Source organism: Lepidochelys olivacea (assembly GCF_965140295.1).
Source record: "Lepidochelys olivacea isolate rLepOli2 genome assembly, chromosome: 11".
NCBI lineage: Eukaryota > Metazoa > Chordata > Testudines > Cheloniidae > Lepidochelys > Lepidochelys olivacea.
The window spans coordinates 12,451,918-12,478,720 of record NC_140421.1 but is presented as its reverse complement, the minus strand read 5'-3'; the positions used below and the strand labels follow the sequence as shown (position 1 = coordinate 12,478,720).

The 26,803-nt window shown below is 41.6% G+C and overlaps 1 protein-coding gene across 1 annotated transcript in view; it reads right to left on the bottom strand.

The window, feature by feature from the left end:
* KALRN (kalirin RhoGEF kinase) overlaps window positions 1-26,803 on the bottom strand; it is a 765,876-nt gene that overhangs the window by 220,542 nt on the left and 518,531 nt on the right. Inside the window, exons 17-27 of the mRNA XM_084643219.1 lie at window positions 24,950-25,168; window positions 21,709-21,858; window positions 20,492-20,606; window positions 18,411-18,526; window positions 16,026-16,148; window positions 12,656-12,838; window positions 11,404-11,522; window positions 9,908-9,974; window positions 8,054-8,163; window positions 4,464-4,533; window positions 3,472-3,561 (exon numbers count right to left, since the gene is read on the bottom strand). Coding sequence (XP_084499345.1) covers window positions 3,472-3,561; window positions 4,464-4,533; window positions 8,054-8,163; window positions 9,908-9,974; window positions 11,404-11,522; window positions 12,656-12,838; window positions 16,026-16,148; window positions 18,411-18,526; window positions 20,492-20,606; window positions 21,709-21,858; window positions 24,950-25,168 — 1,362 coding nt within the window. The remainder of the gene's footprint in view (window positions 1-3,471; window positions 3,562-4,463; window positions 4,534-8,053; window positions 8,164-9,907; window positions 9,975-11,403; window positions 11,523-12,655; window positions 12,839-16,025; window positions 16,149-18,410; window positions 18,527-20,491; window positions 20,607-21,708; window positions 21,859-24,949; window positions 25,169-26,803) is intronic.

Sequence of the window (26,803 nt, the reverse complement as noted above, 5' to 3'; positions counted from 1 at the left end):
TGTATTCGCAAAAAGAAAAGGAGTACTTGTGGCACGTGAGCTGTAGCTCACGAAAGCTCATGCTCAAATAAATTGGTTAGTCTCTAAGGTGCCACAAGAACTGCAAGACAGCCTCCAGAGGACTCCTTCACACAGCCTGGCATAGGAGACACACGAGGCATGGGGGTGAGGGCAGGAAGGACATATGGGGAGTGGGATCGCAGAACATGGCACTGTAGAGATTCTGGGCAGTGCTGCCACCCAGGGGTAACTCAGACAGTTATGCTTGGGGTTGTGAAGAAGCTTAAAGTCTCCTCCCCTCTTCCTCTGGGCTACAAGTTCTGTGCTGCATCTCTAATAGGTGAAGAACAAAATCTCACCCAGTGTCTGATGCACTGATACAAAAACACACAGAAAGCAGGCGAGGTGTGGATGTGCAAACATAGTTATGAGGGAAGCAAAATTGCTGGGTGGACACAAGCTGAATGGTGGTGAGGTGTCGAAGGCTCTGGCTGGTTATATAGTCAGTCAGGAGTTTTAGCCAGGACAGGGCCTTAGAACACACAAAATGGCTATCCACACAAGGACCAGAGTATGGAGCTGCATCCTGAGCAGTTACTGCTATGTGATACTGCCGACAGGACATAAAAGATTTCACATACATCTGTAAAGTGGGATCTTTTGTAAAGCACTTGGATGCTGGAAAGCACTATATGAATTTGCAGCACTATATCTCTTGAAGAATTAACTAAGGAGACACAGGGATTCTGCCTGCTTCCTGAGGAAGAAAAACGTGCCTCTAGTTCATTGGAGACATTGTTCAAGAACACTCCATCCATGCGGAAATATGAATCCCTATAACACCGCCAAGGTCAGTGACCCTTACCATGTTGTGCTGTGTGCATGCTGGTCACGCAAATCAAAGGTGCCTGGGGGCAGCTCTATACTAACACTCTGAGCTTTTACTAAGATCGAAAGAAAAATATTTCAAGTGAGGGGAAGAATATGGGCAACTGTTTGAACCAGATCCTCCCTGTTTTGTACTTTCTCTGTGTCCTCTTGGGCACCCCGTCTGTCTTTGCTCTGGCCAAATTTTCCTTGACATGCTCCAACACTCCCAGAAGGGGAACTTGCTCATGATAGTTTAAATAAGAAAGCAGTACTCAGCTCTGTTATTGTTTAAATTGCAGCAGATTCAGAGAAACAGTCCACGAGGCAGATGGAAGAGAGAAACAGGGATCAAATGTTTCTTATCTATGTCCCAGATCCTCAGCTGGTGTGAACTTGCATAACTCCACTGACTTCAAAGCCATGCTGATTTACACTAGCTGGGGATCTGGCCTGTATGACTAGCCACAGTTATATCTGGTGACTGTGGAGAATATATTGAATTAAAGAAGTGTCATAAGAAATTAACAAGTCTATTAGACATCAGTGATCTCTGAAGCTACTGGATGAAGAAAATATACACAATTTTAATGCTACACAGTTAGGTATTACAGAAGAACAGATATAAGAGGTGGAAGAGTTTGGTGAATCAAGTAACTTGTGGCCGTTAGAATTCACTGCTATTTTCAAAAGAATAAGGGTGCTGGTTCCAATGTCCCAACCAAATTACCAATTTGGGTAACTACATTCTGACTCCCTAACTTCTTCCTGTAGTTTCAGAGTTGATGTGGCAGTCTCCCTTGCTGCCTGTCCTATGCTGATCATTAGCAATGCCATGTGCTTTTAGGGAAAGATCTCTGAAATGGAAAGATTCCCATTGACTTGAATGGGTGCTCAATGAGGTCCTTTACTAGATTGCTACTTTACTCTCATTGGTGGCTGCATTTCTGTGGTGGATGGAGTGACTCAAGTGTTTGCAAACTTTGTGCAGTACTTTGAAATCCTCAGAGATACTATACACATGGAAGATTATTATTGCAGAGAGTATCTTTTTAGCAAGATGTGCTGGATATTGTCCAAATCTCATTAAGAAGAATTGGAAAGATGAATTTAATTTCTTTCATATTACACTGAGGGCCTGATTCTCCACTGTCCTTCAATTTGTGCAGTCATTTACACCACTGCAAAGTAAACACTAACCACATCAGAATGGGCAAGTTTTACAACCACTTTGCACTGGTGTAATTGACTTCACAAGGTATGGGACTATGGAGACCTTTTACCCTTCAGTGTTTCTGGCATGTCCTTTTTCTCCCTTTGCATACCAAGTTGTTTTTCAGCATAGTAGAATCCCTACCTTGGCCGCATAAAAACAGAACTTGCCGCTGCAAAACATCAAGATGCTGAAACTTTAACTAGCAGTATTAAGCACTATCAGAAGATCTCCAGTCAACATACGCGACTGTGATGGAAAAGCTTCGCAGAGCAAATGTGTTCATCTATGTGAACACACTGATAAACCTGTAAATCCCCTGAAATGTTCCATATCCCAGGGAAGCCACTTCTAAACTATTAAATAGGCACAAGTGCCACCTGCTGGTAAAACTATTTAACTGTCAAATATACTTTTAGGAAGAGGAGCTGGCTAATTTACAAAGAGCACTATGAGGTCCAGAGCAAATTATTTTTAAAAGAGAATATTATGCTCTTCATTTTTCTGGTTCACTTAAGAGCTCTAAATGCTGAATTTAACTGAAACAATTTAATCAATGGCCTGTAACGAGTTCACGAGTTGATTCATACAGTTATTACCATGGTACCAGCTGCATGAATAGGAACCCTGCTGACTGATTATATTTGTAACTGACGATATTTAGTGTTTAGGAAAGGAGATGTATGTAAAATTTTAAGGATAACCCACAGTGGTCCCTAAAGGACTGGAGTAACAGAGTGTTAATATGGATGAGAGATAGCCCAGACTCCAGAGGTTCAATGAACGCATTTAGTTCAAATAAAGAATCCACAAGCATGCATGTTTTGTCTGAGCCACCTCTGTCTTCAAAGCTGGGGCTGGATCCTGCACACACTTATTACCAGGCTTAGCGCTTTACGGCTAGACATAGTCCAGCTGAAATCAATGTGGTCATGTACTGTCATGTTTAGGCAAGTGTTTAGTAACTGTTTGCAGAATTAGCTTCTTATCTTGGATGTGCTGTGAGAAGAGATCCCCTTATTGGATTTTGGCACTTCAAGGTATAAATATAATGAGCTCAGAGTCTCTTGTTTGATTTTGTCACTGGAACTGGAAGGCCAGAGGAAATCTGAACCATCCAGAACCTTAAAATGATTTGATTCTAAAACCAGATGAAGGTTCCCATAAGGATTGCCCAATCCTACTAGGACCAACTTTCCCCAGTGATGAAGACTGCACATCACACAATGCTCGTATACATTATCCAGCGGGAGGGAAACCATTATGTGACATTTGCAATGGAAAGAAAGAATCAAATACCAAAGAAGGAGAAAGGACAAATGTTAAAATTTTATAATATTCTTTTTCAGCAACAGTGTGTGCTATGATGGAGAACGTCAAGAGCTGCTTACATCAAAGAAAGTCCCTCCATGCTCCAGGATGAGCTGGCTGGAATCAGGCTTGTTTTTGCAGTAGGTGACATATATCTGAAATTTATCTGCCTGTGAAAACAAACATCAAGGGAAAAGCAAGATAAGCTATTGCTCTGCTCCCACAATCACCCATTAAGACTCAGCAGGATAAATACATGCAGTAAACCAGTTCCTCTTACTGTAATGAGAGTATTGCAGGTTAAATAGAAAAATAAAAGGCAAACTGTTCTTCCAGCTGAGGTATACGAGGTGCACCAAATATTAGACCTGTATGCTTGTCTTTAACAAATCTACAGGTATCAGAGAGAAGGCTCAGGCAAACGTTTTCAGCTTTATTCTGGGGTACTGAGTAAGTGTTAGACTCTGCACACACCAGTCCCTTACAGAAGATGGGCCATTTAACAACAGATTGTTGGTAAAACATGAACAATATCTGAAAACATTTACTTCTGCCTTGAAGCAATTGTTACAGAGTTAAGGGCTATATTTTGTCACAAGGACACAGCCCACCACTGTGGGGCCACAGAGACTTCTCAGGGAAGGAATTATGGCTCAGGGGTTCATTACACAAACATCTACTCTGGATACCTGAGTGCTGAATGGAGCCACAATGCCCTCCCTACTTCCACTTTGCTCCCGGAGGAGGTAGTAATTTACTGTTGGCTATATCACTTATCACCCAGACTGGCTCAACTGTGTTGGCCAGTGAGTGCAGGAAAGCTGGGGGTGGGGTGGGGGTCAAGGGAGGGAGTCAAGGCTCTAGTTTCCTCTGCTGCAGGGAAGGAGCAAACAGGGAGGCAGCGTAGAGCTGTGTTCCCTTTACTTCTCTGTGCGGATGTGCACTCCAAGTCACAATATAGCTCTAAGTGTCCTCTCCTCATCACTAGGAAAGTATCATTTGCACCAATCTCTAGCTTGCTTCTGGTTGGGTTTGAGGAGATAATAAATAGTGAAGCAGGAAGCCTCATTACCCAGGTGACAAAGCAGTGACCCACGTCTTCAGGCAGTTGTTCATATTTCTCTAGTTCTTTCAGGAAAATGCTGAAAATGTGAGAGACAGCTAGAGTTAGTTACTCTGTATAGCTGAATATCTGCACCATGCTAAGATTACCGTTAAAAGTATCTTTATTACAAAGCTAATCAAATGTGTTTTATGCCCTGGCCATTGAAAAAGTGTGTTACTGTCAATGGATGCTTTTTTCTTTGAACACGACTGCTCCATCTGAAACGTTTGCTCCATGGCTCAACAACAGATAAAAAGATGACAATCCTTAGCACTGGGATAGTGCTGTAGAGGCAACAAAGCGCTGTGCAGGCATGAACTAATTCACCTGCACTGCAACCTTGTCAGGGAGATAATATTTAGAGTGGGGTGGGAAACAGTTTTCCCATCTGTGAAAATTTCAAAAATGTTCCCATTGTGCATCAGGACAAAATGGTGGGGGGGGAGAGAGAGAGAGAGAGAGACTCACCCCAAAATAACCAATACCCCAGTGGTTAGAGCACTCGGCAAATTCCAGTCCTTGCTCTAATTCAGGCAAAGCTGGGTCTTGAATCTGAGTCTTGCAAGTCAAAGGTGAACACTCTCACCACTGGGCAGTTGTGGAACATTTCTCACTCTCTAAGAAACCTGAGAAATCTTCCCAAAGAAAGTTTCATCAAAACTATTTCCCATGAAAAGTTCAAATTTCAATGAATTGGCATTTTCAGTCAAAAACACCTTTTGTTGAAAAATTCCCAACCACCTCTAGTGGCATTATCCCTATTTTACAAATGGAAAAATGAGGCAGAGAAGTTAAGTGATTTACCCAACTTTACACAGTGTGTCAGTAGCAGAGCAAGGATAGGAGCTCAGAAGTTTATGGCTTCTGAGCCTGAACTCAGTCTACTACACCACAATCCCTCTATAGTATTTTAGGCTAAATTAGGCAATGGTAGCAATTGAGAGAATTGAGGGCAAGTCTCAAGTTATCAGCCAGGGCCTTGGGACTAAACTCACTCCCTAGGTCAGCAGTGCAAGGGATGTTCATCCTCTGCTGAAAGATGGAAAATTTCACATCTCTCAAGTTACTCCTCTGGCTTAAGGGTCACTGAACAGAATGAATAGGAGGGTGTGAAAACAGTTGTGTGTGCTGTGCACTACGGTTTTCTACAATAGCAAATCCTATAGGATCTCCCGGATACAAACATCAATTGCTGCAAAACAAACATAACGGGTGGGAGGGACACTACAATGGGAGAAAGGGGAATTGGGGTGAAAACCAGACCACCGCATTGCTCAAGTACTTAGCAAATAGAGGCGGAGGGAAATCTACCAATAAGAAGTTTGGGCATTTTAAGTGGTCTAATAATTTATATATCCACAAGGTATAGGACATTTTTCATGTAATACAAATAGTTTGAACCTACCATTCTGGTTCATTTTAATGCTGACTGCACAATCTGTGAGTGATATGGTCTCTGTTGGACCATATCTATTTATGTACTGGTTTAAGATATCACAAGTTTCACTTTATCTGACTGAAGCGCAGACAAATCCTTAGGACTGCAAAGTGTTGTTTTGATGTGTTTGCTTCTAAGATTGCCTCACTTTTTGATGTATAATTTGAAGACTCTTTATTTGAATTGGAATTATGGGATCCAGTGTCCGTTGGGTGTTGTGTATGTAACTCCTATTGCATGCACATATACATTAAGGGAAGAATAAGTGAATGCAAATCTGATTAATGTAAAGGGTATAGTCCCAACCTGATGTAGGGGGAGCTACAGGTTAGCTGTAAGTATAGGTGGCTGTAGGACTGGCTATTTCTTAATCTCCCATTGATCATTTCTTCTGTTTCCAGCCTTTTTCAAGAGATGGTATGTTTGACAGGCAAGATTCCAGACTTCTACTTAAATGGTTGACTTTACTGATTTCATCTCAGTACAGTAAACTGATAGAATTTACAAATCAAGCTGTCTGTTGTTCCCATCCAGCTTGGCTAGATCAAGTCCTTGAATCAGACAGGGTTTGATTCTGTGCCCATGACATCAATGGCAAAGCTCCCACTGACTTCACTGATTTAGGACCAGACTGCTGATGCTCTGTTTGACCCATGTAATATGAGAAGATCTTTATTAGGCTGGATACATTCGGCATGGGTGATTAAATCTGGCAGACCTTCAGTGGGCTAAGCATACAAGAGAGTCTCAGACTTTTAACAATAATTTAATCTAATTATTCAGAGGTGATAACAATGATTGTTTTGCTTCCTGAGACCAGCTGGATAGAGATTCTATTTCTCTAATTTTGATTAACTTTATTTGGTAACAAGGGTCCTATTGATTTACATTAATCAGTTTATAACCTGAGATATGTTTTGTATGGCTAGGGATCTGGGCTTTTAACTTCTAAATAGGAAAAAATGTATTATGATACATATATGGTATATACACTCTGAAACTAGGCCCCATTTTTCCCATCTCTAAAATTGAGGGAATACTACATAACTTCTTGGTGCCTGTTTTTTCCCAAAATGGGGATAATGATACCTGCTTCACAGTGGTGTGAAGCTTAATTCATTGATGTTTGTAGAGTGCTCTGAAATACTTAGATGGAAAGAGCTTATAAGACTGCAAAGCATTATTATTATATTATTACAGTAAGAGCTGTTTTATCCGGAACTTCAGCAGCCAAAAAGCTCTATAAACCTGTGTTTCTGATCTTCATTGAAATGCCAGTTTATAGTCTGGTTGGCGTGGGGCCAGCAGGGGGTTGGGGTGCAGGAGGGGTGTGGAGCATGGGCTCTGAGAGGGCGTTTGGGTTCGGGAGGGGGCGCGGAGTGCAGGAGGGGGCGCGGGTTGCTGGATCCTGGGGATCCTCACAACGGGCAGCTCCCCACAATCGGTGACCTGTCCCAGCTGCTCCTAGGTGGAGGCACATCAGGCAGCTCTGCGCGCTGTCACTGACCTGCCCCGACCCCAAGCGCTGGGAACTGTGGCCAATGGGAGCTGTGGGGGCGGCGCCTGCAGGTGGAGGCAGCGCGCAGAGCCAACTGCCGCGCCTCCGCCTAGGAGCAGCCAGTACAGGTCACTGCTTGCGGGGAGCCGCCAGAGGTGGGCACCTCCCCGGATCCAGCACCCCGCATCCCTTCCCGTGCCCCAACCAGCTGCCTGAGCCCCCTCCCAGACCCAAACTCCTTCCCAGAGCCCGCGCCCCACACCCACTCCTACACCCCAGTCCCCTCCCTCTTAGTTAACCGGCATTTTTCACTTACCGGCACCCCCCATTGCCTCAACATGCTGGATTAAAACAGCTTTTATTGTATTACTAGTCTGGTTTGCATGTCTTTAATCAGGTATAAGCAAAGTTTGAATAAAATTTTAATTATTTTTACAAAGAAGTAAACAAGGAAACAGTCAGTACTCCCCAAGTTTGGATCAATAACTCCGTGCCTTTCTACAAATACTACTGTACCAGTTCTCAGCACACATTATATATACGTACAAAATGATTTGGGGATTTTTGTTTTGTTTTGTTTTTTAATTAATGAACCTTCTTGGACACATTACGAAAACCTACTTGTTATGGAAATCGTAAATCTCCTGAATGTTGCCAAAGATTATATGTTCTTTATTAAGAATCCCAGCAGGTATCTCCTCTACTCCACTTGTCATTTCCCAAAGGTAGGTCTGGAAGACACAAGAAATTCTTAGCACCAAGAAGTACAAAGCAAAAGAACAGAGCTTCCTATTTTCTTGCCAAAGGCACAGATTGACAAGGGAAATAGTGCATTTGGAGATTAAACAATCTGAAAAGAAATAAAATGGAAATGCTCCAATGACGTGAAAAATGTCTCAAGAAATTCGAAGTGCTGACACAGAGAAGGATGTCTGAGGGGGAAGTGAAATCATGGCGACAAAACCAGAGCTCACTCTCTCTCTGAATGCTCACTGCTGATGGCCAAATAGAACTACAGACCGAAAACAGTTCAAAGGTAAGATGAGTTCACAACTTTAAGAGTGAAGCATTTATCATTCTATGTATAAAGCCACGTTCTAGATGTAGGAACTTGAATGCTAACCTTGTCTGTAAGGTTTACCTTGTTTACTGTCCTCAGTATCATAGATCTACTCAGAGGAAACCCTTAAATAGAATTTAGCAAACTATTTACAACACAGTATTTACCAGTGTGATGGAGACCCTTTTTCTGTTCACAAACTATCCAGGCACAGAGTTCAATTTTTAATGAGATGTTACACACAAATTATTTAAGGAATGTTTTAAATGAACAAATTTCAGTCTCTGGATTAATTCATGAAGTATTTGCTATTCATAATTACCTAGTTTTCCACAGACTCATAGACTTTAAGGTCAGAAGGGACCATCATGATCATCTAGTGAGTCTGACCTCCTGCACATTGTAGGCCACAGAACCTAACCTGCCCACTCCTGTAATAGACCCATAACCTCTGGCTGAGCTACTGAAGTCCTCAAATCATGTTTTAAAGACTTCAAGTTACAGAGAATCCGCGATTTACACTATTTTAAACCTGCAAGTGACCTGAGCCCCAAAGTCATGTGGAAGTGTTTCTACTCTCTGAATGGATGAATGAAGCTTTTAGAAATAGAGGAGAGCTCAGACTGTCAGTTGGGGTGCAAATATTTACACACAGACATATTCATAAGAGTATCTGCCACACTTTCTCTTTTTGGCAATGTAAAAAAATAGCTCATTCTACTTCTTCCCCAACTCCCACCAATAGGTGCTGTCTCCATGGGTGCTCCAGGGCTGGAGCACCCATAAAAAAAATAGTGGGTGCTCAGCACCCACTGGCAGCTCCCCGGATCAGCTTCTCTCCCTCCCCCTCAGCGCCTCCAGCCTGCTGGCGGGCCCTGCTGATCAGCTCCTCCCCCGCCCTCCCACGCACCGGTGATCAGCTGTTCAGTGGTGTGCAGGAGGTGCTCCGGGAGAGGGGGAGGACTGTGGGCAGAAAGAGCAGGGGAGGGGGCAGAATGAGGCGGGGTAGGGGGAAGGGGTGTTGTACGGGCGGGGCCTGGGGTAGAAAAAGGTGGGGTGGAGGCTTGGGGGAAGGGGTGGAGTGGGAGTGAGGCCTGTGGCGGAGCGAGGGTCGAGCTTCCCCCAGGAACTGAGGAAGTTGGTGCCTATGCTCCCACCAGTGGAACCTGATTGTCTGCACTTTCCAGCCCTGCCTCTATCTTCCCCTAAGCATGACTGCCGGGGGCCAGAGAAGCTGAATTGAAGGAAACCTCCTACCTGCCTTAGCATCCTCTCACACACCCTCTCACTCCTTGCAGGTGCCAGTCAGTGTCTGACACACAGGCTTTACTGTACAGTCTAGAACAGCACAAATATATGCGAGGATGCTGTATCATTACTGAGAATACTATGATCTTAGAGGGCAAAGAACTTACCTCTAAACATTCATGCAAGTCTCTGACATACGCTTTTTCAGTCTGAAGCAGTTCAGCCATAATGAATCTGGAAGGAGGAAGGTCGTTCAGTCAGCTTATACATAATACACATTTATGGCATTACTAAAGAGAAAAAATCTCTTCTATATTTGTCATAAATCAGTGCAGTTCCACTCTAATTTTCACCTACTGGTATTACCTAGGCTCTATGGGAATTCAAATAATAATAATCATACCTTACAAATTTATGAACAAAATACCACGTATTTTCTAGTCACTTGGGACCAATCTTACATATAGTATAGTTCCACATTTTAAAAAACAGCCTTCTGGAATAAAATCCAATTACAATGTGTTTCTCCAATCCTTTGGCATGTCTTATCTATGGGGGAGTCCTGAAGTCCTTAGTCATGTGACTCCCACCAATTATACTGGACTTTTGTATAAGTAAGGACTTTGAAATTGGCCCACACCACCTACATTTTTAGAAGTATCCACTATTTATGGGCAACCTGGTGTCACCCTTACTCATGTTGAGTAGTACCTTGATTTCAGTAGAACTATTTGTAGAGTAAACTACTCAGTGTCAGGATTGGCACAGTCTAGCCCTTTAGTTGGCTCAGTTATTAGGTGCCCAACTTGAAGCATGTAGATGTTGATTTTCAGAGGTTCTGAGCAACCACTGCTCCAACTGAAGTCAATCAGAGCTTGGGATGTTCTACGCCTCTGAAAAAAGTAGGCCCTAAGTTTCTCAAGTTGTGCACCCAAAATTTTGAAAATCTGGGCCCAAACTTTGTAAAACCACAAATATAACATGCCCTCAAAACCAAACAACTTCTTGTACAGTCCCTCCATCACACTTAATATTTCACAGACATGAGAAAGACCATCTGTATAAATGACTAAACTCAGAACCATAACACATATGAAGTAAGCCAAAATGTGTGCTCTGAAATTACAGTTTTTCCCTATTTTAGCCTGGCCTATATGACTTTTAGTTCTGAGATTTTTAAGCCTATCTCAACCTGAGAATTTTAAACACTGTGAGTGAAATCCTGGCCTCACTGAAGTCAATATCACAACCCCCCTTGATTTCAATGGGATCAGGATTTCACACCATCTGATCATAAAAGGTTAATTGGGAAACAATGTTTGATTGCACATATACATATTATTTTAACTTTCTCTTCTCCCTCTTATCCAGACAGAAAGACCCTAGTGATAACGAGTCTCTCAATTATTATAACCAGCATGTACTAATCCACTTCTCTGACTTACTCCTTAACCTTTCTGAAAATAATTAATCACAAAGAAATTCAAACTAAATCTTTTGAAATCACTCCAGCCTACAGTCACAATTTCTATTCAAGCCCATATAGACATATCTCCATCGCCCCACAACTGGCTGGAATTATGGAGTCGTTAATACTGGTTGTGACCATGGGAAAGGGTCACTTCATGTGCTATGTTGTTGCAGTGTGTGTTTTGGCACATACTCTTTCTTTCTGGCTGACTTCCTTTTTTCTTCATTAACCTCGTGATTTGCGTCTCGCAGCTTCACCTCCCGGTCTGAAAGACTCGCTGGAATGATGTCCAGTTCCAGGTCTTTGTTATCCTATAAACAGTAACAACACAGATTTTAATTTGGGTCTAATCCCAGTGCTATGTAATAGGCAGCACATTCGCAAGACTGAGTAGATAAAAAGGAATAAAAATAGGACAAAACTGCCAAAAATAAAATGAAGCAAATTCAGAGATAAACAGAAGAATTAAGGAGACAGAGCGAGAGAGACATCAACAGCACCCTTTATTTATGCTTCACCTAGAGAGAATTTTTTTAAAATTGAATCACTATGTATTAATAAGGTCTCTACCATTATGTCTATCTAGGAACAAAAGTGGAGACAAAGAACTAAATCTGCTTACCGTACACCTAACAGGCTAAATTAGTTCAGTTGTACTTTACTCCAAAAATAGTGCAATAATTGGAAGTGAGGTATTATTCAGTGTAAAAGTATTTCAATCTAGCCTAAGATTAAATCAATTTGTTTTAAAGGGACTATTCACCTGAGTTAGGAGAACAGAATCTGATCCCCAATCTAAGTCTATGGGTATTTATCCTACAATGTGTTCAGAAAGAAAGGCCTCTTTCTAGTTCCTCACAATACTAGGTTCAATACCTGCTTCCAATTCTCTTCTGCCCCTGGCATTCCAATCTAGACAGTGATTAGCAGGGGTGCGTAAAACAGAGGCCTTAAACGTGCCTTTAAATTATGGGTTTGCTGGTGATGACTGTGTGTGTCCTTTGCTTGTTTATGATGTAAAATGAATGCCTGAAAGATTTTTATCCCCACTACAAAATACCGAAAGTGTGACATTTTTGTTTCCTGTGTTTTACTGGACATCTCCCTAGGAGAACCCAGAGACGTGATGGGGAGCTCTCAGACCTTAGCTGTAAGGGCTGGAATGTGGAAATCAAGACCAGGGGCTGGGAACAGGAGTTGTGATTTATGATAAAATTAACTTGGATTGTTTTACCCGATTGATCTATTACCCACTCCTCCCCAGTATCCATACAATCTCCCTGTCTTATGGGCGCAAGCATTTGTGTAGAAGGCTCTTCCTTCCTCCTTCTCATCTATGACTCTGTTAGCCTATTGACCTCAGATGAGTAGCTTTTTCTCTGTAGGTAGAGCTGTTTCTGGATTGCTTGGTGTAATATCACAGCAGGACATTGACTTACAGTACCTCTGTATTGATTCCAAGGACTTTTTCCAGTGAGTAGCGGTATTTCCCCATCCTCAGAGAGAAGTCCCGATAGCGTTTGTCAACAGTGGTGACCCATTTCCTAATTTCAATGGCATGTATATGTCCTTTTTCTATAAAGCTGTCAGCCAGCTGTATGAGAAGCTTCACTTTCTCCTTGGTTTGCTGCCCAAAACATGGTCCGTGGTTATGACAGGTTTATGATTATTTCCTTTGATTTTAATTCACACAGCAGCCAGATGCAGTTCACAATCTTACACATACTAAAATAAAGACTTTATTTCATAATACGTACAGTCCAGAAGCTTTAAACTCCCGCCTGTCCTGCAGCAAGGCAATGCCATTTTGGCAAGGAGGACTCAGTGTTAATCAATGGAATTCACCTTGCAGGGTGAGAAATCCCCTGCATGAAATATGGAAGGTTAAGGCTCCACAACTGTACTCACAAATGCATAAAGGAAAAATATGATGAAAGGTTGACAGATCTTTTCTTTCTTAACCTATTACTTCTTGTTTTGATATTATAAACCCTACAGAAATATCAAATCATTATTTGTAATGGCTCTGATTTTGGACAGTGAATAACATTTCAAGTTTCCCACCATAATATATACACAATCATTCTGAATCCATATTTAGGTCTTTTAAACATTTTGTCATCAGTATTCAAAACATCAGCCGGGGAGGTGGGCTTGAGTCATTGATTTCTGCTTTCTGAATGAAATTTCTGGGATATTTCTGTGTTTAGATGTTGACAGATGTTTGGCTGTGTGTGTGTGTGTTCCCTCTGTGTGCTGCCCCAGCCCTGTGCAGACAGGTGGCACGGCAGACCTCAAACAAACCACCCAAAGACGACAAGATCCGTTAAGGGAAGAAGGCACCTGGCCAGGTTTATTGTCGACAAAGCACAGTACTAGTATCCCGCAGACTCTACCGGACCACTAACGCAGCTCAGTCAGTGGCGGGACTTTCCACTGCTCCCTAGGCTGGCCAAAGATACTTGCTCTGAGATACATCTTTATACCCCAGTACAAACAAATTAGTACTGCCCCTTTGACATAGTTAGTTACCACCCCCTGATGTCATTAGTTATCACCCATCATTTTGTATATGTTGGTTTGATTAAAACATTTCTATTATGTACTGTCATCCTGACCTTATCTTTTAGGAGGGTTCAGTGTGTTCCTGTTATCCTTGGGGAATGTTTTTGAACCATCCTTGATATCGGGATGTGTTTGCATAAGCACTATGTGACTAGTACTTCTTAGGAATGTGTATTTCTGCAATATTAGCCCTGTTCTTGCCAAATTCTGTGAGCAGGACCTGCCTCATGCCAGGCCTCTAATACAAGGGCTTATGTCTCAGGCTCTCTTTCTACTAGTTTGAATATGGTTTGATCGATCATAGAGGTCGCAGAGTCCTACCCAAGAACTGGATCCAGATATAAAACAATGCTCTAGTTCTAATCAGAGCATTAAAAACTAAAAAGGGCCCAAGATATAACATTCATACCCAGACTTCCACCCTCTTCAAGTTCTATTCTAGTCAGGTTCGTGTACTGCCACAATCACCATGGGATCTGATGTTTAGGGATGTTTCAGATCTGGGGTTTTGGCTCAGTCCATTGTAGACAAATGGAACAATAATTACATTTAGAGCTGGATTTTAAGTCTGAATTCCAAACTGCCTCCAGAAATTGAAGGTGTCTGGATGTAAGATTTGAGCCCGGTCTGTCTGTGGTGAAAACTGCTTATAAAAGCAAATGTCTAAAGTATACAAATCAAACTGAGTTCCATCTGTGACTCAAACATTAATCTTCAAAAACAGAATGAGAGTCAATCACATCCCCAAAGTACATCTGCCTTCTGTCCTGAAGAATGCTGCATGGCCTGCTTTTCAAAGGTGAAGAGCACCTGCAGCTCTCTCTGAAATCAAAAGAGCTTCAGATGCTTGGCACCTCAGAAAATCTAGCCATGAATGTACAAATGTATGTTTCACTCCACAAAACTTCCAGGAGATTTCAAACTTTAAGGCAGTTCTAGAAGTTCCACTAGCAAAACACATGAATCGGAGAGTCTGTGGCCACCTCAGTAGCACTAGAAAATTAACTGAGGAAGGAGTAGGTGTGAAGATTATAAATTGTTTCATTAAATTCAATTTCACCTTGTGAGAAGGGTATGTAATTCACAAAACTATCAGTGCCTTTGCTCTTGCATCTTCACCTTGGACAAGAAAATATTGTGGTTGGAAAACGGCTCATTGACATCTTATTATGAACGTGGCAATGGTCTGGGAGAGGCATACATTTTCCAGTTGCTTAAGGCACTGAAAACCACCGAGAGCTGTTGCTTTAAAAGAACCCTGACTTATACCCACTTCACTCTTTTGTCATTAATCCCCATTTCACAAACAACATATTCACTCACAAACTTTTATAAGAAAAAGAAGGGAAGGAGGATGAACATGAAGTCTGTGATAGAAGCCCACACAAACATGGACATTCACATGAAGAATTAAGGAATATCCATTTCTATACACAGTGGATTGAGGCTGCATAACACTGAGGCTGGTGCCCTGCTGTAGTCAGGCTTAGCAATTTAGATCCATATCTGTGAGTGTTAATATCCTTGTGGATTCAGTGTATTTTCTGTCTATAAATTAACTTTGGTTTGGATTAGTTTGCCTGAAGCAGTTCCAATCCCATCATCAATCTATGACAACCCCAGATTCCACAGAAATGGTCCATAGCAATTAATAGTTTCTTGCTAATGAAGCTCAGGAGACAACAGAACTAATCCTGGGAATTTACAAACCCATTCATTAGAAGTACTTCAGTGGGATCAATGGAGCACTTCTAATGAATAGGATGGTCGTAAGTAGCCAGTCCAAAGAGAATCAATTAAACAAATTGCAATAGTAATTACAGAAGGAACATCCATCCAGGCCAAGGTGACCTCAGCTATGTTAGCCTAAATTAACTATTCAATTATTTTTTACAAAATTGTTTGTGGTGGGAGTTTCACTATGTCTAAGTTAGAAACTTGATACCTGTGAATTATTCCTTGTACAAATCAGCTCGCCCTGCTTTAGAGCAGAGCAAAACTACCCCATCACCAAAAAAGACAGCATAAAAATCCCCTTTTTGTGCTCAAGACTGGTTCAAAAATGGTGTGCCACAGTTCTCAAAGGAAAAAGTTCCCTCCTGGGCCAAGAATGTCAACAGCAGATTCCAGAATCCAGAGAATATTTATTGCACAGTTCTAAGCCCCTGAAAAAGGGAGTGTGAAATAGGAACCATAAACACAGGCTCACGAAAGGCAGATGCCATAATTAGAATGTTGTTACTGTTTACCTTGGCAGGTACTCTGAATTCCCCATATTCTTTCAGGAGTTCCTGAGTTTCTTCTGCTGATTCCCCTGTGGAGTTGTGAGTAGAGAGGTAATATTCGCCTGTTTCTTGGATCCAGTCTAAGGCCTGGGAATGGCAAAAGCAACCAAAGAAAATTAAAAAAATATGTCTGTATTTCAAGAATTACTCCTCTTATGAAAACTCTTACAAATGAAGGATCTTGGTTCCAGTGGGACCTTGTGCTCCGTGTATTAAAACATACTCTAAGGACACATCAAGAGAACCCATCAGTTGGCCAGATTCAGAGGGGATATGTAAAGTGGCATAAATTGCCTGTGAGTGAGTTAAGGGATTTTAAGTGAGAGTAATTTACATGTGGAAGAACAGATTCTCTGGTTCAGCCACACTATGTTCAGTGGTGAAACAAAATCCAGGAATCCCCCTTACACAGAGGGGGCCAGAACAACTGGGTTTCCAGCTGCTTTGTACTGGCAGGATGGCAATGTGCAACTGGAGTGGGGCCAGAAAGGAGGCTTGTACTAGGAAAACCAGCTAACAGGAGAATGAGTGAGAGTCCTCCCCACCCCAACTCTTACACCTATTAACCTGCATTTTCTTATCTTGTTCAGTCTCCTCGTATGCAAGTTGCACAAATGTAAGGTGTGATTCTCCATTGCCTTGCCCCTTGTTTAGTGATTTATACTTGTGCAAAGGGGGGAGGGGGAGAGGAAGGATGAGAGGAAGGAATGTCCAGCGGTTAGGGCTTTAACCTGGGATTTGGGAGACCCAGGTTTAATTCCCTACTTTGACACAGAATTCCTGTATGGCCTTGGCCAAGTCACTTGGGTATGGCTACACTGAAATTAGACACTCCCGGCTGGCTCATGCCAGCTGGCTCGGGCTAATGGGCTGTTTAGTTGTGGCGTAGATGTTTGGGCTCGGACTGGAGCCCAGGCTCTAGGATCCTGCTAGGCGGGAGAGTCCCAGAGCTCCAGCTGTAGCCTGAGCCAGAATATCTACACTGCGATTAAATGGCTCCTTAGCCTGCGTCTGGTGAACCTGAGTCAGCAGGCACAGGCCAGCCGCGGGTGTCTCACTGCAGTGTAGACATACCCTAAATCTCTCTGCGCCTTAGGTCCCCAACTGTAAAGAAGAGATGACAGTACTTCCTTACCTCATGGGGATTGAGAGAATAACAAAATTTTAAAAAACATATTGTGTGTGGTACCCAGATATTAAGGAAATGGATGTCTTATAAATGCAGAAGATAGACCAGGGGTCGGCAACCTTTCAGAAGGGGTGGGCCGAGTCTTCATTTATTCACTCTAATTTAAGGCTTCGTGTGCCAGTGATACATTTTAACATTTTTAGAAGGTCTCTGTCTATAAGTCTATAATATATAACTAAACTATTGTTGTATGTAAAGTAAATAAGGGTTTTAAAATGTTTAAGAAGCTTTATTTAAAATTAAATTAAAATGCAGAGCCCCCGGACCAGTGGCCAGGACCCGGGCAGTGTGAGTGCCGCTGAAAATCAGCCTGCATGCCGCCTTTGGCACGCGTGCCGTAGGTTGCCTACCCCTGAGATAGACAGATAGCCCTATCAGAATTCTCCTGTCACTCACACAGTAAGCACTTTGCACTACTATAAATAACTACACAAGGGGAAAGCTGTGGAGACTTTCACCTTTATGTTTCCTTATACTCACTTAGACTACCTTACACCCACTTGCCAACACATAACACCACCTTACACCTCTTTGCTAGATTTGGCCCTGGAACGGGAAGAAGGTGCGAAAGGTTATAAGTTACAGTAGGGACAAACGTCTCCCTGTTAGGTACTTTTTCTGCAACATCTCACTCTTCCAGACCCTTTCAGTCTAATTCTGTGGTTCTTAATTCAGCAAAACTCCCACTGACTTCAAGTTACATTCACATGAGACTTCTCTGGGTTCTGTCAGACTCCCTCAAATACCCCTACCAAGCGGAAATTCATACCACTTTACAGGTTACCCTTGTATCTAGGCCAAAGTCTTTTCTGCTCTGTCAGTGTGCTCTGTAAGATGCAGAGTTATATTTGGAAGCTCCTTTCATTACGGAGGGTCTTAAGTGTGGATTTTAATTTTTCATTCTTCTTGCTTTCAAACCACTGAGCAAAACTGGCCAAGAATTTGGATTGACAAAACTATTATTCTTGTTTTTTAAAAATGCCTCCAAAATGTAGGGGTTTTCCCTCCATTTCCATTTGCCAGTTACAAATCACAGACTGTAGATAGCATTCTGAGATGCAGTGGTAGCCCAACACAAAAGGGTGATATATATATATATATATATATATATACAATGGTGATGTATAAACCCCCCAGACAGGACTGGGTCATTACAGTACCTGTTTGGCACTGCGCTCAAAGACCACGTACTGTTGGCACTGATCTAATCTCCGTTTCTTCAAAGTCCAGAAGTGAAGAACCCGGTTCTCTCTCTGCAGCAGCTCACTCAGAATGGCTGTGGGGCCAAGCAGAATGGCTCTATAAGTGGACGCAGACATAAACCAACAAAGTCTGAGCTCATTTCACTGTCACAAGGGTGAACTTGCAGGAGTAGAGCCCTTCAGATCATCCTTCTTAAACAAACCATTGGGTTAAAAAAGACTAGTGACAAAAATACAATACAATATTGCAGTATAAGCTAATATAGTTCCCCATGTGGACATTCTCTGTTCCAAAATAAAAGTGATTTTATTCCAGAATAATTACTCTGCTTTAGAAGCTCACTAATTATTCTGGAATAAAGTGACTTTTATTCCAGTGTAGAGTGTCCACATGGGGAGCTATTGTGGACTAGTTTATTTGTCAATAGCCATTCAGTCAAGCCCTGCTTGAGGACCAAGGCCCAAATTCAGCAAGACACTTAAGTATGTGAGTAGTCTCGTCAAAGTCAATAAGGACTAGAGCTGGGTGAAATTTTTAGATGCAATTGTTTTCATAAAAAAAATGCAAATTTGAGTCAACCAAAACACTTTGTAAATTTGTGTTGAATTCACCAAATTGTTTTGGTTGAACACCCCTCCTCCCCCATTAGAAAAAGTTGAAATATTCATTTTGACATTTTCTAAATGAAATGTTTCAACATTTTGATCCAAAACCACTTTTTGCTTTGAATCTTACTTACGTGTTATTAATTTTTTTAAACGTAAAAACACCCCAGAAACAAAATGAAATGAAACATTTTGTGCAACCTGTAATGAATTTTTTATTTTTTTTTCAGTTAGCTGAAAAATTCAAAAACATTTCATTTCAGGTTAACCTAAAATGATTCCCCCCCCTCTTTTTTGGTTTGGCCACTGAACTGAAAAACTGATTATCTGCATGCTCACATAAGGACTACACACTAGTATACTGTTAGGCATGTGTTTATGTACTTTGCTGAATCAGGGCCCATAATTTTTAATAGACACAGAAATCACAGAGTGACAAAATACAACCAACTTGTCAAATTCATGGACAACTTTAGCTAAGTATGAGATTAAATCTGGCACCAATTGAAACACTAGCATTCATAGAAAGAAAAAGTGTCTTTTGTAATGATCAGAGGCATTTTGATCGTCTTATTGAGTACAAATAACCCAGGTTCCTGCTCTCTTGTTATTAATCTATATGATGTCTGCATTGCCATTAATCTGCTCCTTTCTACAACTTCACAAGTAATTCAATAATAAAAAAAATTGCTTAGTTCTGCAGATTCACTTAGGCTCATCTTTAGCAGCACCTCACATGATTGCTGGGGATAGATTAGCAACTGTTCGATTGCTAATCTAAGAGTGGGGGAGTAGCAGTGGAAACACAGCCAAAAACTTCAAATATATCATTATGTTGCAACAATGTTCTTTTGACCAAGTGAAAGAGACTAGTGAAGGACAGGACAGTTGGTTAGTGCTTGATGTGGCAGCGTGATTTGGAATATAAAAAATGAATTGATGAGTTGCATTCTGATGACAAGCATATTTCGATTTTGATTTTCTGCTTTTCTTGGCAGGAAAGGAGTGTATTGAGATCTTATATTTGATTTGTGTCTATTCTTACTTTCATAGGTTTTAAGGCCAGAAGGCATTTATGATCATCCTGTCTGAGCTCCTGTATCACACAACCCATGGAACTCCACCCTGTCATTCCTGTAGACTTCATCCAAATGAGAGGAGCCACAGACCCAGTGTTTTTCTGATGTCCATTTAACATTCACCAAAGTTAGTGTTTTGTATGAGAAATTCGGTCTAATAGAGAAAGGAACGCCTTCATAAAGGTCCCAAGATGTTGTTAAAGTTATTGATAATGGATGTTGTTTCAGTTATAGAAGGTAATAAGCTTCTGGGCTCCTTTATGACATGTCTAGAAGCCTTAGGATGATGAGAATCTGACATCTAGGTTGGTGAGAGAAAAAATCTTAATGCTGCCATTGCATCAATGCACCAACCTTTCACTTGCTGCTCAGGCCCCCTGGTATGACTTGCTACTCCAGGCATGCTGACGTTGTTCCTGTGAATGTACTTGAGGAATACTTCAGCGTTCCTTCGTGCTAACGTGCAGGCCTATGGAAACCCCGCAAGAGAAGAGTTACCATTGCACAAGTAAAAATAAAACAAATTTATTAAATAGTGAGTTTTTCTCTTGACCTCCAGAAGCAGGTCCTCATGCATGAAAGAATTCTGGAGCACAACATCTGACAGTCACATACACCACATATCACATACTAAACTAAAAATCTCATGGATGGTGCATTACACAGTATTAAAATACCTGGCTATTTAGAAACAATGGCTAATTTAATTTCCTGAAGCAAATTAATGATGCTAATAAAGTAATTGTGCAAAGATCTGGTACAGAGCATACATTTTTAATCTAGCAGAAATCGACTGATAAATTTATGAATGTGATTATATGATAGGGTTGCTTGCGATAGCAAAGACTGAACTTGATAACACAGGAGGCCCCTTCCAGTGCTATGTGACCATTAATGCCTCATGAAGTTTGCTCATTGCATACCACAATGAGTGATCTATTTACTTTTATTACTTTATTTCACTTTTTAAGACTGGCCTATGTGAGTAGTTTCAAATAAGTATAATCATTTGTAATGGGTGGCAGGCTCCTGACTAGTTGACATTCAAGCCAGCCAGCTCAGCAGCACATATGGTCTAACACCTGGATGGCAGGCAGAAAGCCCAGAATCAACCCTGATGCTGCCCTGTGGAGGTGAAATCTACTTCATGCATCTCTAATTCATTAGTTACATGGAATTCTACGCATTGTAAATTTCAAATAAGCACATATGAAATGCCTTGTAGTATCTGGTATTTTAAATTTTCATAATAAATAATTTTGCGAACAAATAATACTATTTTTGTAGCATTTAACATGCTCCAACTGTAATGCAAATGTTCCCCAATTAATGCTTGCAATGCCTCTCCCAGGTAAGTATTACTATCCCCATTATACAGGTGGGAAACTTGCCCAGAGGTTACACAGCAGGTCGGTAGGAGAGTTGGGATTAGAATTTAGAACCTCCCACCCTGCAAGTGCAAAAACATTGCTCTAAACTGCTCTGCCTCCTAGAAAATAAATTACTATAATAATACTTAATAATGCTGTTCTTCCAAGCCTGAAAGAGTTTCTGAGCAATTACAGAAGTACCTTGAGAAAAGCCTCCTTCTGTTCCAGATGCTTGCTGATAAGGGGGATGACATGGTCTATCTCAGCTGCTGGTCCAAGCTTATCCCGACCTCCGCACCAATCTTCATCCCTTCTGTATTCCTGTTCCAGACTCTCCAGCACACTGCACACCTGAAGAATGGCCCCAAAATACAGCAGCGCAGTTACCAGAGTCATAATCAGCAACATAAAGATTCATTAAAAGCTGATTAGCTCGCTGTTAGACCAGTCAAAAGTGTTTCACAGATAAGTATTTGGAATCTCAGTCCATGAGAGCAGTGCCATCAGGGAGTGTTGGATATGTGGGTGCAAAGGGCCTCTTCACAGAAGGCCCTGTCATCCATTCTTCACACTAGGGATCCCTGCAGTTTGGGGCTGTGGTCTGTAACTCATCCTGGTTAAGGGGAGAAATCCCACTCCCCCTCTAAGGAATAACAGGTGAGAAACCCTGAGGTTTATACTGGGGTAGGGTTCCATCTGGCCCCAGAAGATCATTCAGGAAATGATCCCTATTCAGGAAAGGTGCTTTGACATGTGCTTAATCCCACTGAAGTCAACAAGATTTAGCACATGCTTGAAATTAAACATATGCTTAAATACTTTCCTGAAACAGAAACTAAATCTGGAATTAATTTTCTTCAGCTGAACATTCGGTCTTGTCTGTGGCCAGATTCCATAACAGTTTTTTAGAAAAGGTTATAGTTTAAATTGGTGTAACCCCATAGTGTTGATGCGGTTATACTGGTATAAAGCTGCTTAGGTATAGCTTACTCTGGTAAATTTACCAGAATGGGCCACCTAAACCCCTATAGTTAACCAGTATGGAAATAGTGTGCAGAGCAGCCCTTAATAGCAACAGAGCTTTTGCTGCTGTGAAAAGACTGCATGCTGATAGTGACTGACTGGGATTCTAAGTGCTCTGTCGCCCATGTGCTAAGTCCCATTGATGTCAAAAATATGTCCTTCAAACATTCTCCCAAATTTTCAGTGAAGGTGGATTTGACCACGTTCACACTTCCCACCAATATTCGTATGAACAAGGCTGATGTTCAGAGGAAGCTTGCATTTGTGAGACTGTCTGTGTGCAAATGTGCATGTTGACACAAGAACACTTATTTGTGCAGGAAGCGTGCCAGGTGCTGTACACGGAATAAACATTTGGCTTACCTGCTTTTTATTTTGGGGTTCTTGAGGGCATCAAAATGTTTTGGAGTACTGGCCCTGAGGCAATTAACCAAACGAGATGAACAGCATTGTGTGCATGCCTTTTACAAACAGGACTGCCTCATATATGCAAATGTCATTACTCTGTTACCATGATGAGGAAAAATTAGCATGAAGTCTGTCGTAAACACAGTCAGGAAAGAACTTGGATAACTTTAAATCAGGGGAGTATAGGGGCAGCCAGAACAGCTGCGGTGGAACAGAGTTATGGAAAAGTACAAACATTTCTTACAATTCCTTAGCCCTAGCTTCTCTCCCACAGCTGCTCCCTACAGTTTTCCCCACTCCCTTTCTGAGAGTATCAAAGCCCCAGTTACCTTTTCAGGCTATCCTCCTGTGTATAAAAATTATTGTCATCTAATCATGGAACAGAAACACCATGTGACCTAGATGACCAATCAAATAGCCTGATTGTTGATGAACAATTACTTGCAGAGAACAGTTTGTGAGCTGAACTATCTTTACACTAAACATTCACTGAATAAAAGCAACCAATGAGCTGGACATGGCAATATACTCATCAACAACCCACCAGTGGAAAAAGGGTCTAGATTTGACAAATAAACTACATATATTTTGACCAGCGCTTCTCACTGCATAAGGCACCCATTTATCCCTCAGTGAGTTTTTTTCCCCTCAGATACCTTTAGCAGCAGTAGTTCTTTTCAACCCTATGTATACTAAGGATAGTAACCGTGTTCAAAAGTCTTGCCAGCCAAAGACACATGTAACAAGGTTTTGCATTTACATTGAACATGGTTACAAATGCATTTAACAAACCATGTTGGAGACTAGCCAAGGGGTAGTTTGTAACAAGGGGGGTTAGAAAAATCTCTTTCCATAATGGACAAGAAACTGTGCTACCATCAAATCAACTACACCCATTGCAGGGCAATGTGGCTGGTCCTGACAGGGCCTGTCTGGCACTCTCAACTGCATGAACTAACTGCATGTGAGTAATTCTGCAGGCATCAATGTAAATCACTGTTTCCTTTTGTATACCCAACCCAAAGACATGCAATGTGCACGCCAACACAAACTGCACGATTGTGCTAAGTTAAACCAAGAAATGCCATCTGAGCATCCATATGAGAAGCCCGGGGTAAGCAGACCTAATTCCCATTGATCTCAATAAGAATTGCACTTGTTTATGCAAGGGATGGACTAATCCAACCATACCAGAAGCCAGTTCGAATGCACTTTGCAATATATAGACTCCTAGAACAAGGCAAGGTAGAGCTGATATATGATTCTTAGTGCGGTCTACATTACCTTGCCCTGTACTACTGGGTTAGGAGTGGCCACTCCATCATTTATTTCCTTCTTTTTTTTTTTTTTTTTGGTATCAGGATGCCTAACTAGCATTGATACTTCTGGCTAGGGCTCGTCAACAACTGTAAATGTTAAGCGGGAGCAATTTCAAAGGAAAGAAACAAACTAACAGAGCCCTTTTAAAAAATGTTTGAAATAAAAGAAAAACATTAATCTAAATTCTAAACAAAAATATTGTGGTTTCAGGCTCTTTCCCTCCTTCACCCCCTTTCTCTTTCCCTTTTTCCCCCTGGGGAAAGGGGAGAGAAAAAACTCAAACTAAATATTTTTCATATCATTTTAATGAAAAGAAGAATGGGGGGGGGCACAAAAGTTTTCAGATAGTTCAAAGTGACATTTATCAAAAATCCTTTCAGATGCAACAATTTTGACCAGCTCTACTTCTGGGTTTTGTGCCCGATACTCCAGACTCTCCATCCACACCTGGGGACTGCTCAAGATAAGGTAGAAGAACCCTAAAGCTGAAACTCTGTGCTATGCCCCACAAAGCTACCATGCCCTGCAATTGTGAAAGGGGACTGGGAGCCAGTCAAGGTTCTCTGCAGATTAGAGAGTAACCAAGTGACTAGGAGGCAGATGCCACTAGTTGGTATAATCAAGATCTTTCCTGTTTAGGTTGGGAACCAGCTATGTTAGAGTATATGCTAGGAAACATTGTTCAGCTCACCTGCTCAGAGGTTTTATAGAAAGCAACTGACGCATTGACCAGCTTGAGCCTGTCCTCCATCTTCAACATCAGCTGTTGCCAATGTAATGCCACCTTTTCAGCACACTCCCGGATGGCATCAGCATCATAGTGCCCAGCCTGTAGCAACACTTCAGCCTTCTGCTGTACCTGCAGAGCACTCTGGTGTGTCTTCTGTAAGGAAGTGGCATGAAAGAGGGACTGTGTATGAGGGGAAGAAAAAGAGGTTTGTACAGATGTGCCAGGTGTATGGTAAAGAGATGAAGTGAGGTGTGAGCATGGAGAGGCGAGAGAGTGAAACATTTTCAGATAATTTTCTAGAATTAACAGTTATTTTTTATAAAGCACTTTGGTGCACTTTATTGACACAAGTACACAACACGTTGTTAGAGCTGGAGAGCAGCAAGCACTGGCGGATAAATGGTTAAATGCCATAGATTAGCTACTGCCACTATGGCAGTAACCTAGGAATCCTGATGGAATTACATACTTTTTGGAACCCAAAATTCAGCTAATGGCAATCAGGAGCTATATCTGGCCTCCACACAGTGCCTAATTCTCCCCACTCTGGAGCAAAGGACGAAAGCAACCAGCAAATCTATAACAGTTAGCAAACTAAGGGTCCAATCCTGAAACATTTAAACTCATAACTTTACTCACATGAGTATTTCCATTAACGTAAAAGGGATTATTCATGTGAGAAAAGATATTCACTTGGCCCAGGTGTCTGTGGGATCAGGCCCTAATATTCCAACCCATCAATTCTGGAAAATATGAAGGTGCCTTAAAGGGACCATTATCTCTTTTAATCTCTGTAAATGGCCATTCAAAATTTATTATTAATAATAATAGTTTTATTTCATAATAAGGGCTTCTTTTTGGGGGGTTATTAATTTCATTTTTAAGGGTTTATTTTTAGCAATGTTTGAGTTTTATGTAGATGTCCAACAATTAGGGTTTTGGTACATACTATATAATGTATATTATATATGTTACTCATTTGGTACATACTATATAACATATAGCTATATAACGTATATTATATATGTTACTCGTTACAGTAGCACAGGGGTTCTCAAATTTCATTGCACTACGACCCCCTTCTGACAATAAAAATTATCACAGGGCCCAGGAATGGGGACCGAAGCCTGAGCCCACCCAAGCCCCGCCACCCCAAGGCGAGGGGCAAAGCCAAAGCCCACTGGCTTCAGCCCCAGGCAGGGGGCCTGTAACCTGAGCCCCACCAACCAGGGCTGAAACCCTCGGGCTTGGGCTTTAGCTTCGACCCCAGCAAGTCTAAGCCAGCCCTGGCAACCTCGTTAAAACGGGGTCGTGACCCACTTTGGGGTCCGACGCAGTTTGAGAACCACTGCAGTAGAATGTACTGTAGTGAGTAATCCCTTTGTAATGTTTCCTAGTGCACTTTAACATAATACAGTTTCAAAGAGCACTATGTTAAAGAGCACTGGGGAACCTCTAGTGCACACCAGACCAATTCATGCACAACGTATTTGTGCGCTTTAGAAATCACATGCCTATAATCTGTATCACTGCTCCGTGTACACTTGCCCATAGATACAAGTACCCATTTCCAGTGTTTATTGGATAAATACTGGTTTCATTTCTTTTTTGTTGGGAGTGTTTTATTGCTGTTTATCTGTTAAAACCTAAAATCAGAAGTCCTATTCATAATTCATAACAGAATTTGAGCCCCCTGGATTTTAAAAAGTTTAGTGATCTTGACTCCCCATGCCTTGTACCATCTAATATGCCACAATAATATTTCATGTCAAATATTTGAGCATGAGCTTTCGTGAGCTACAGCTCACTTCATCG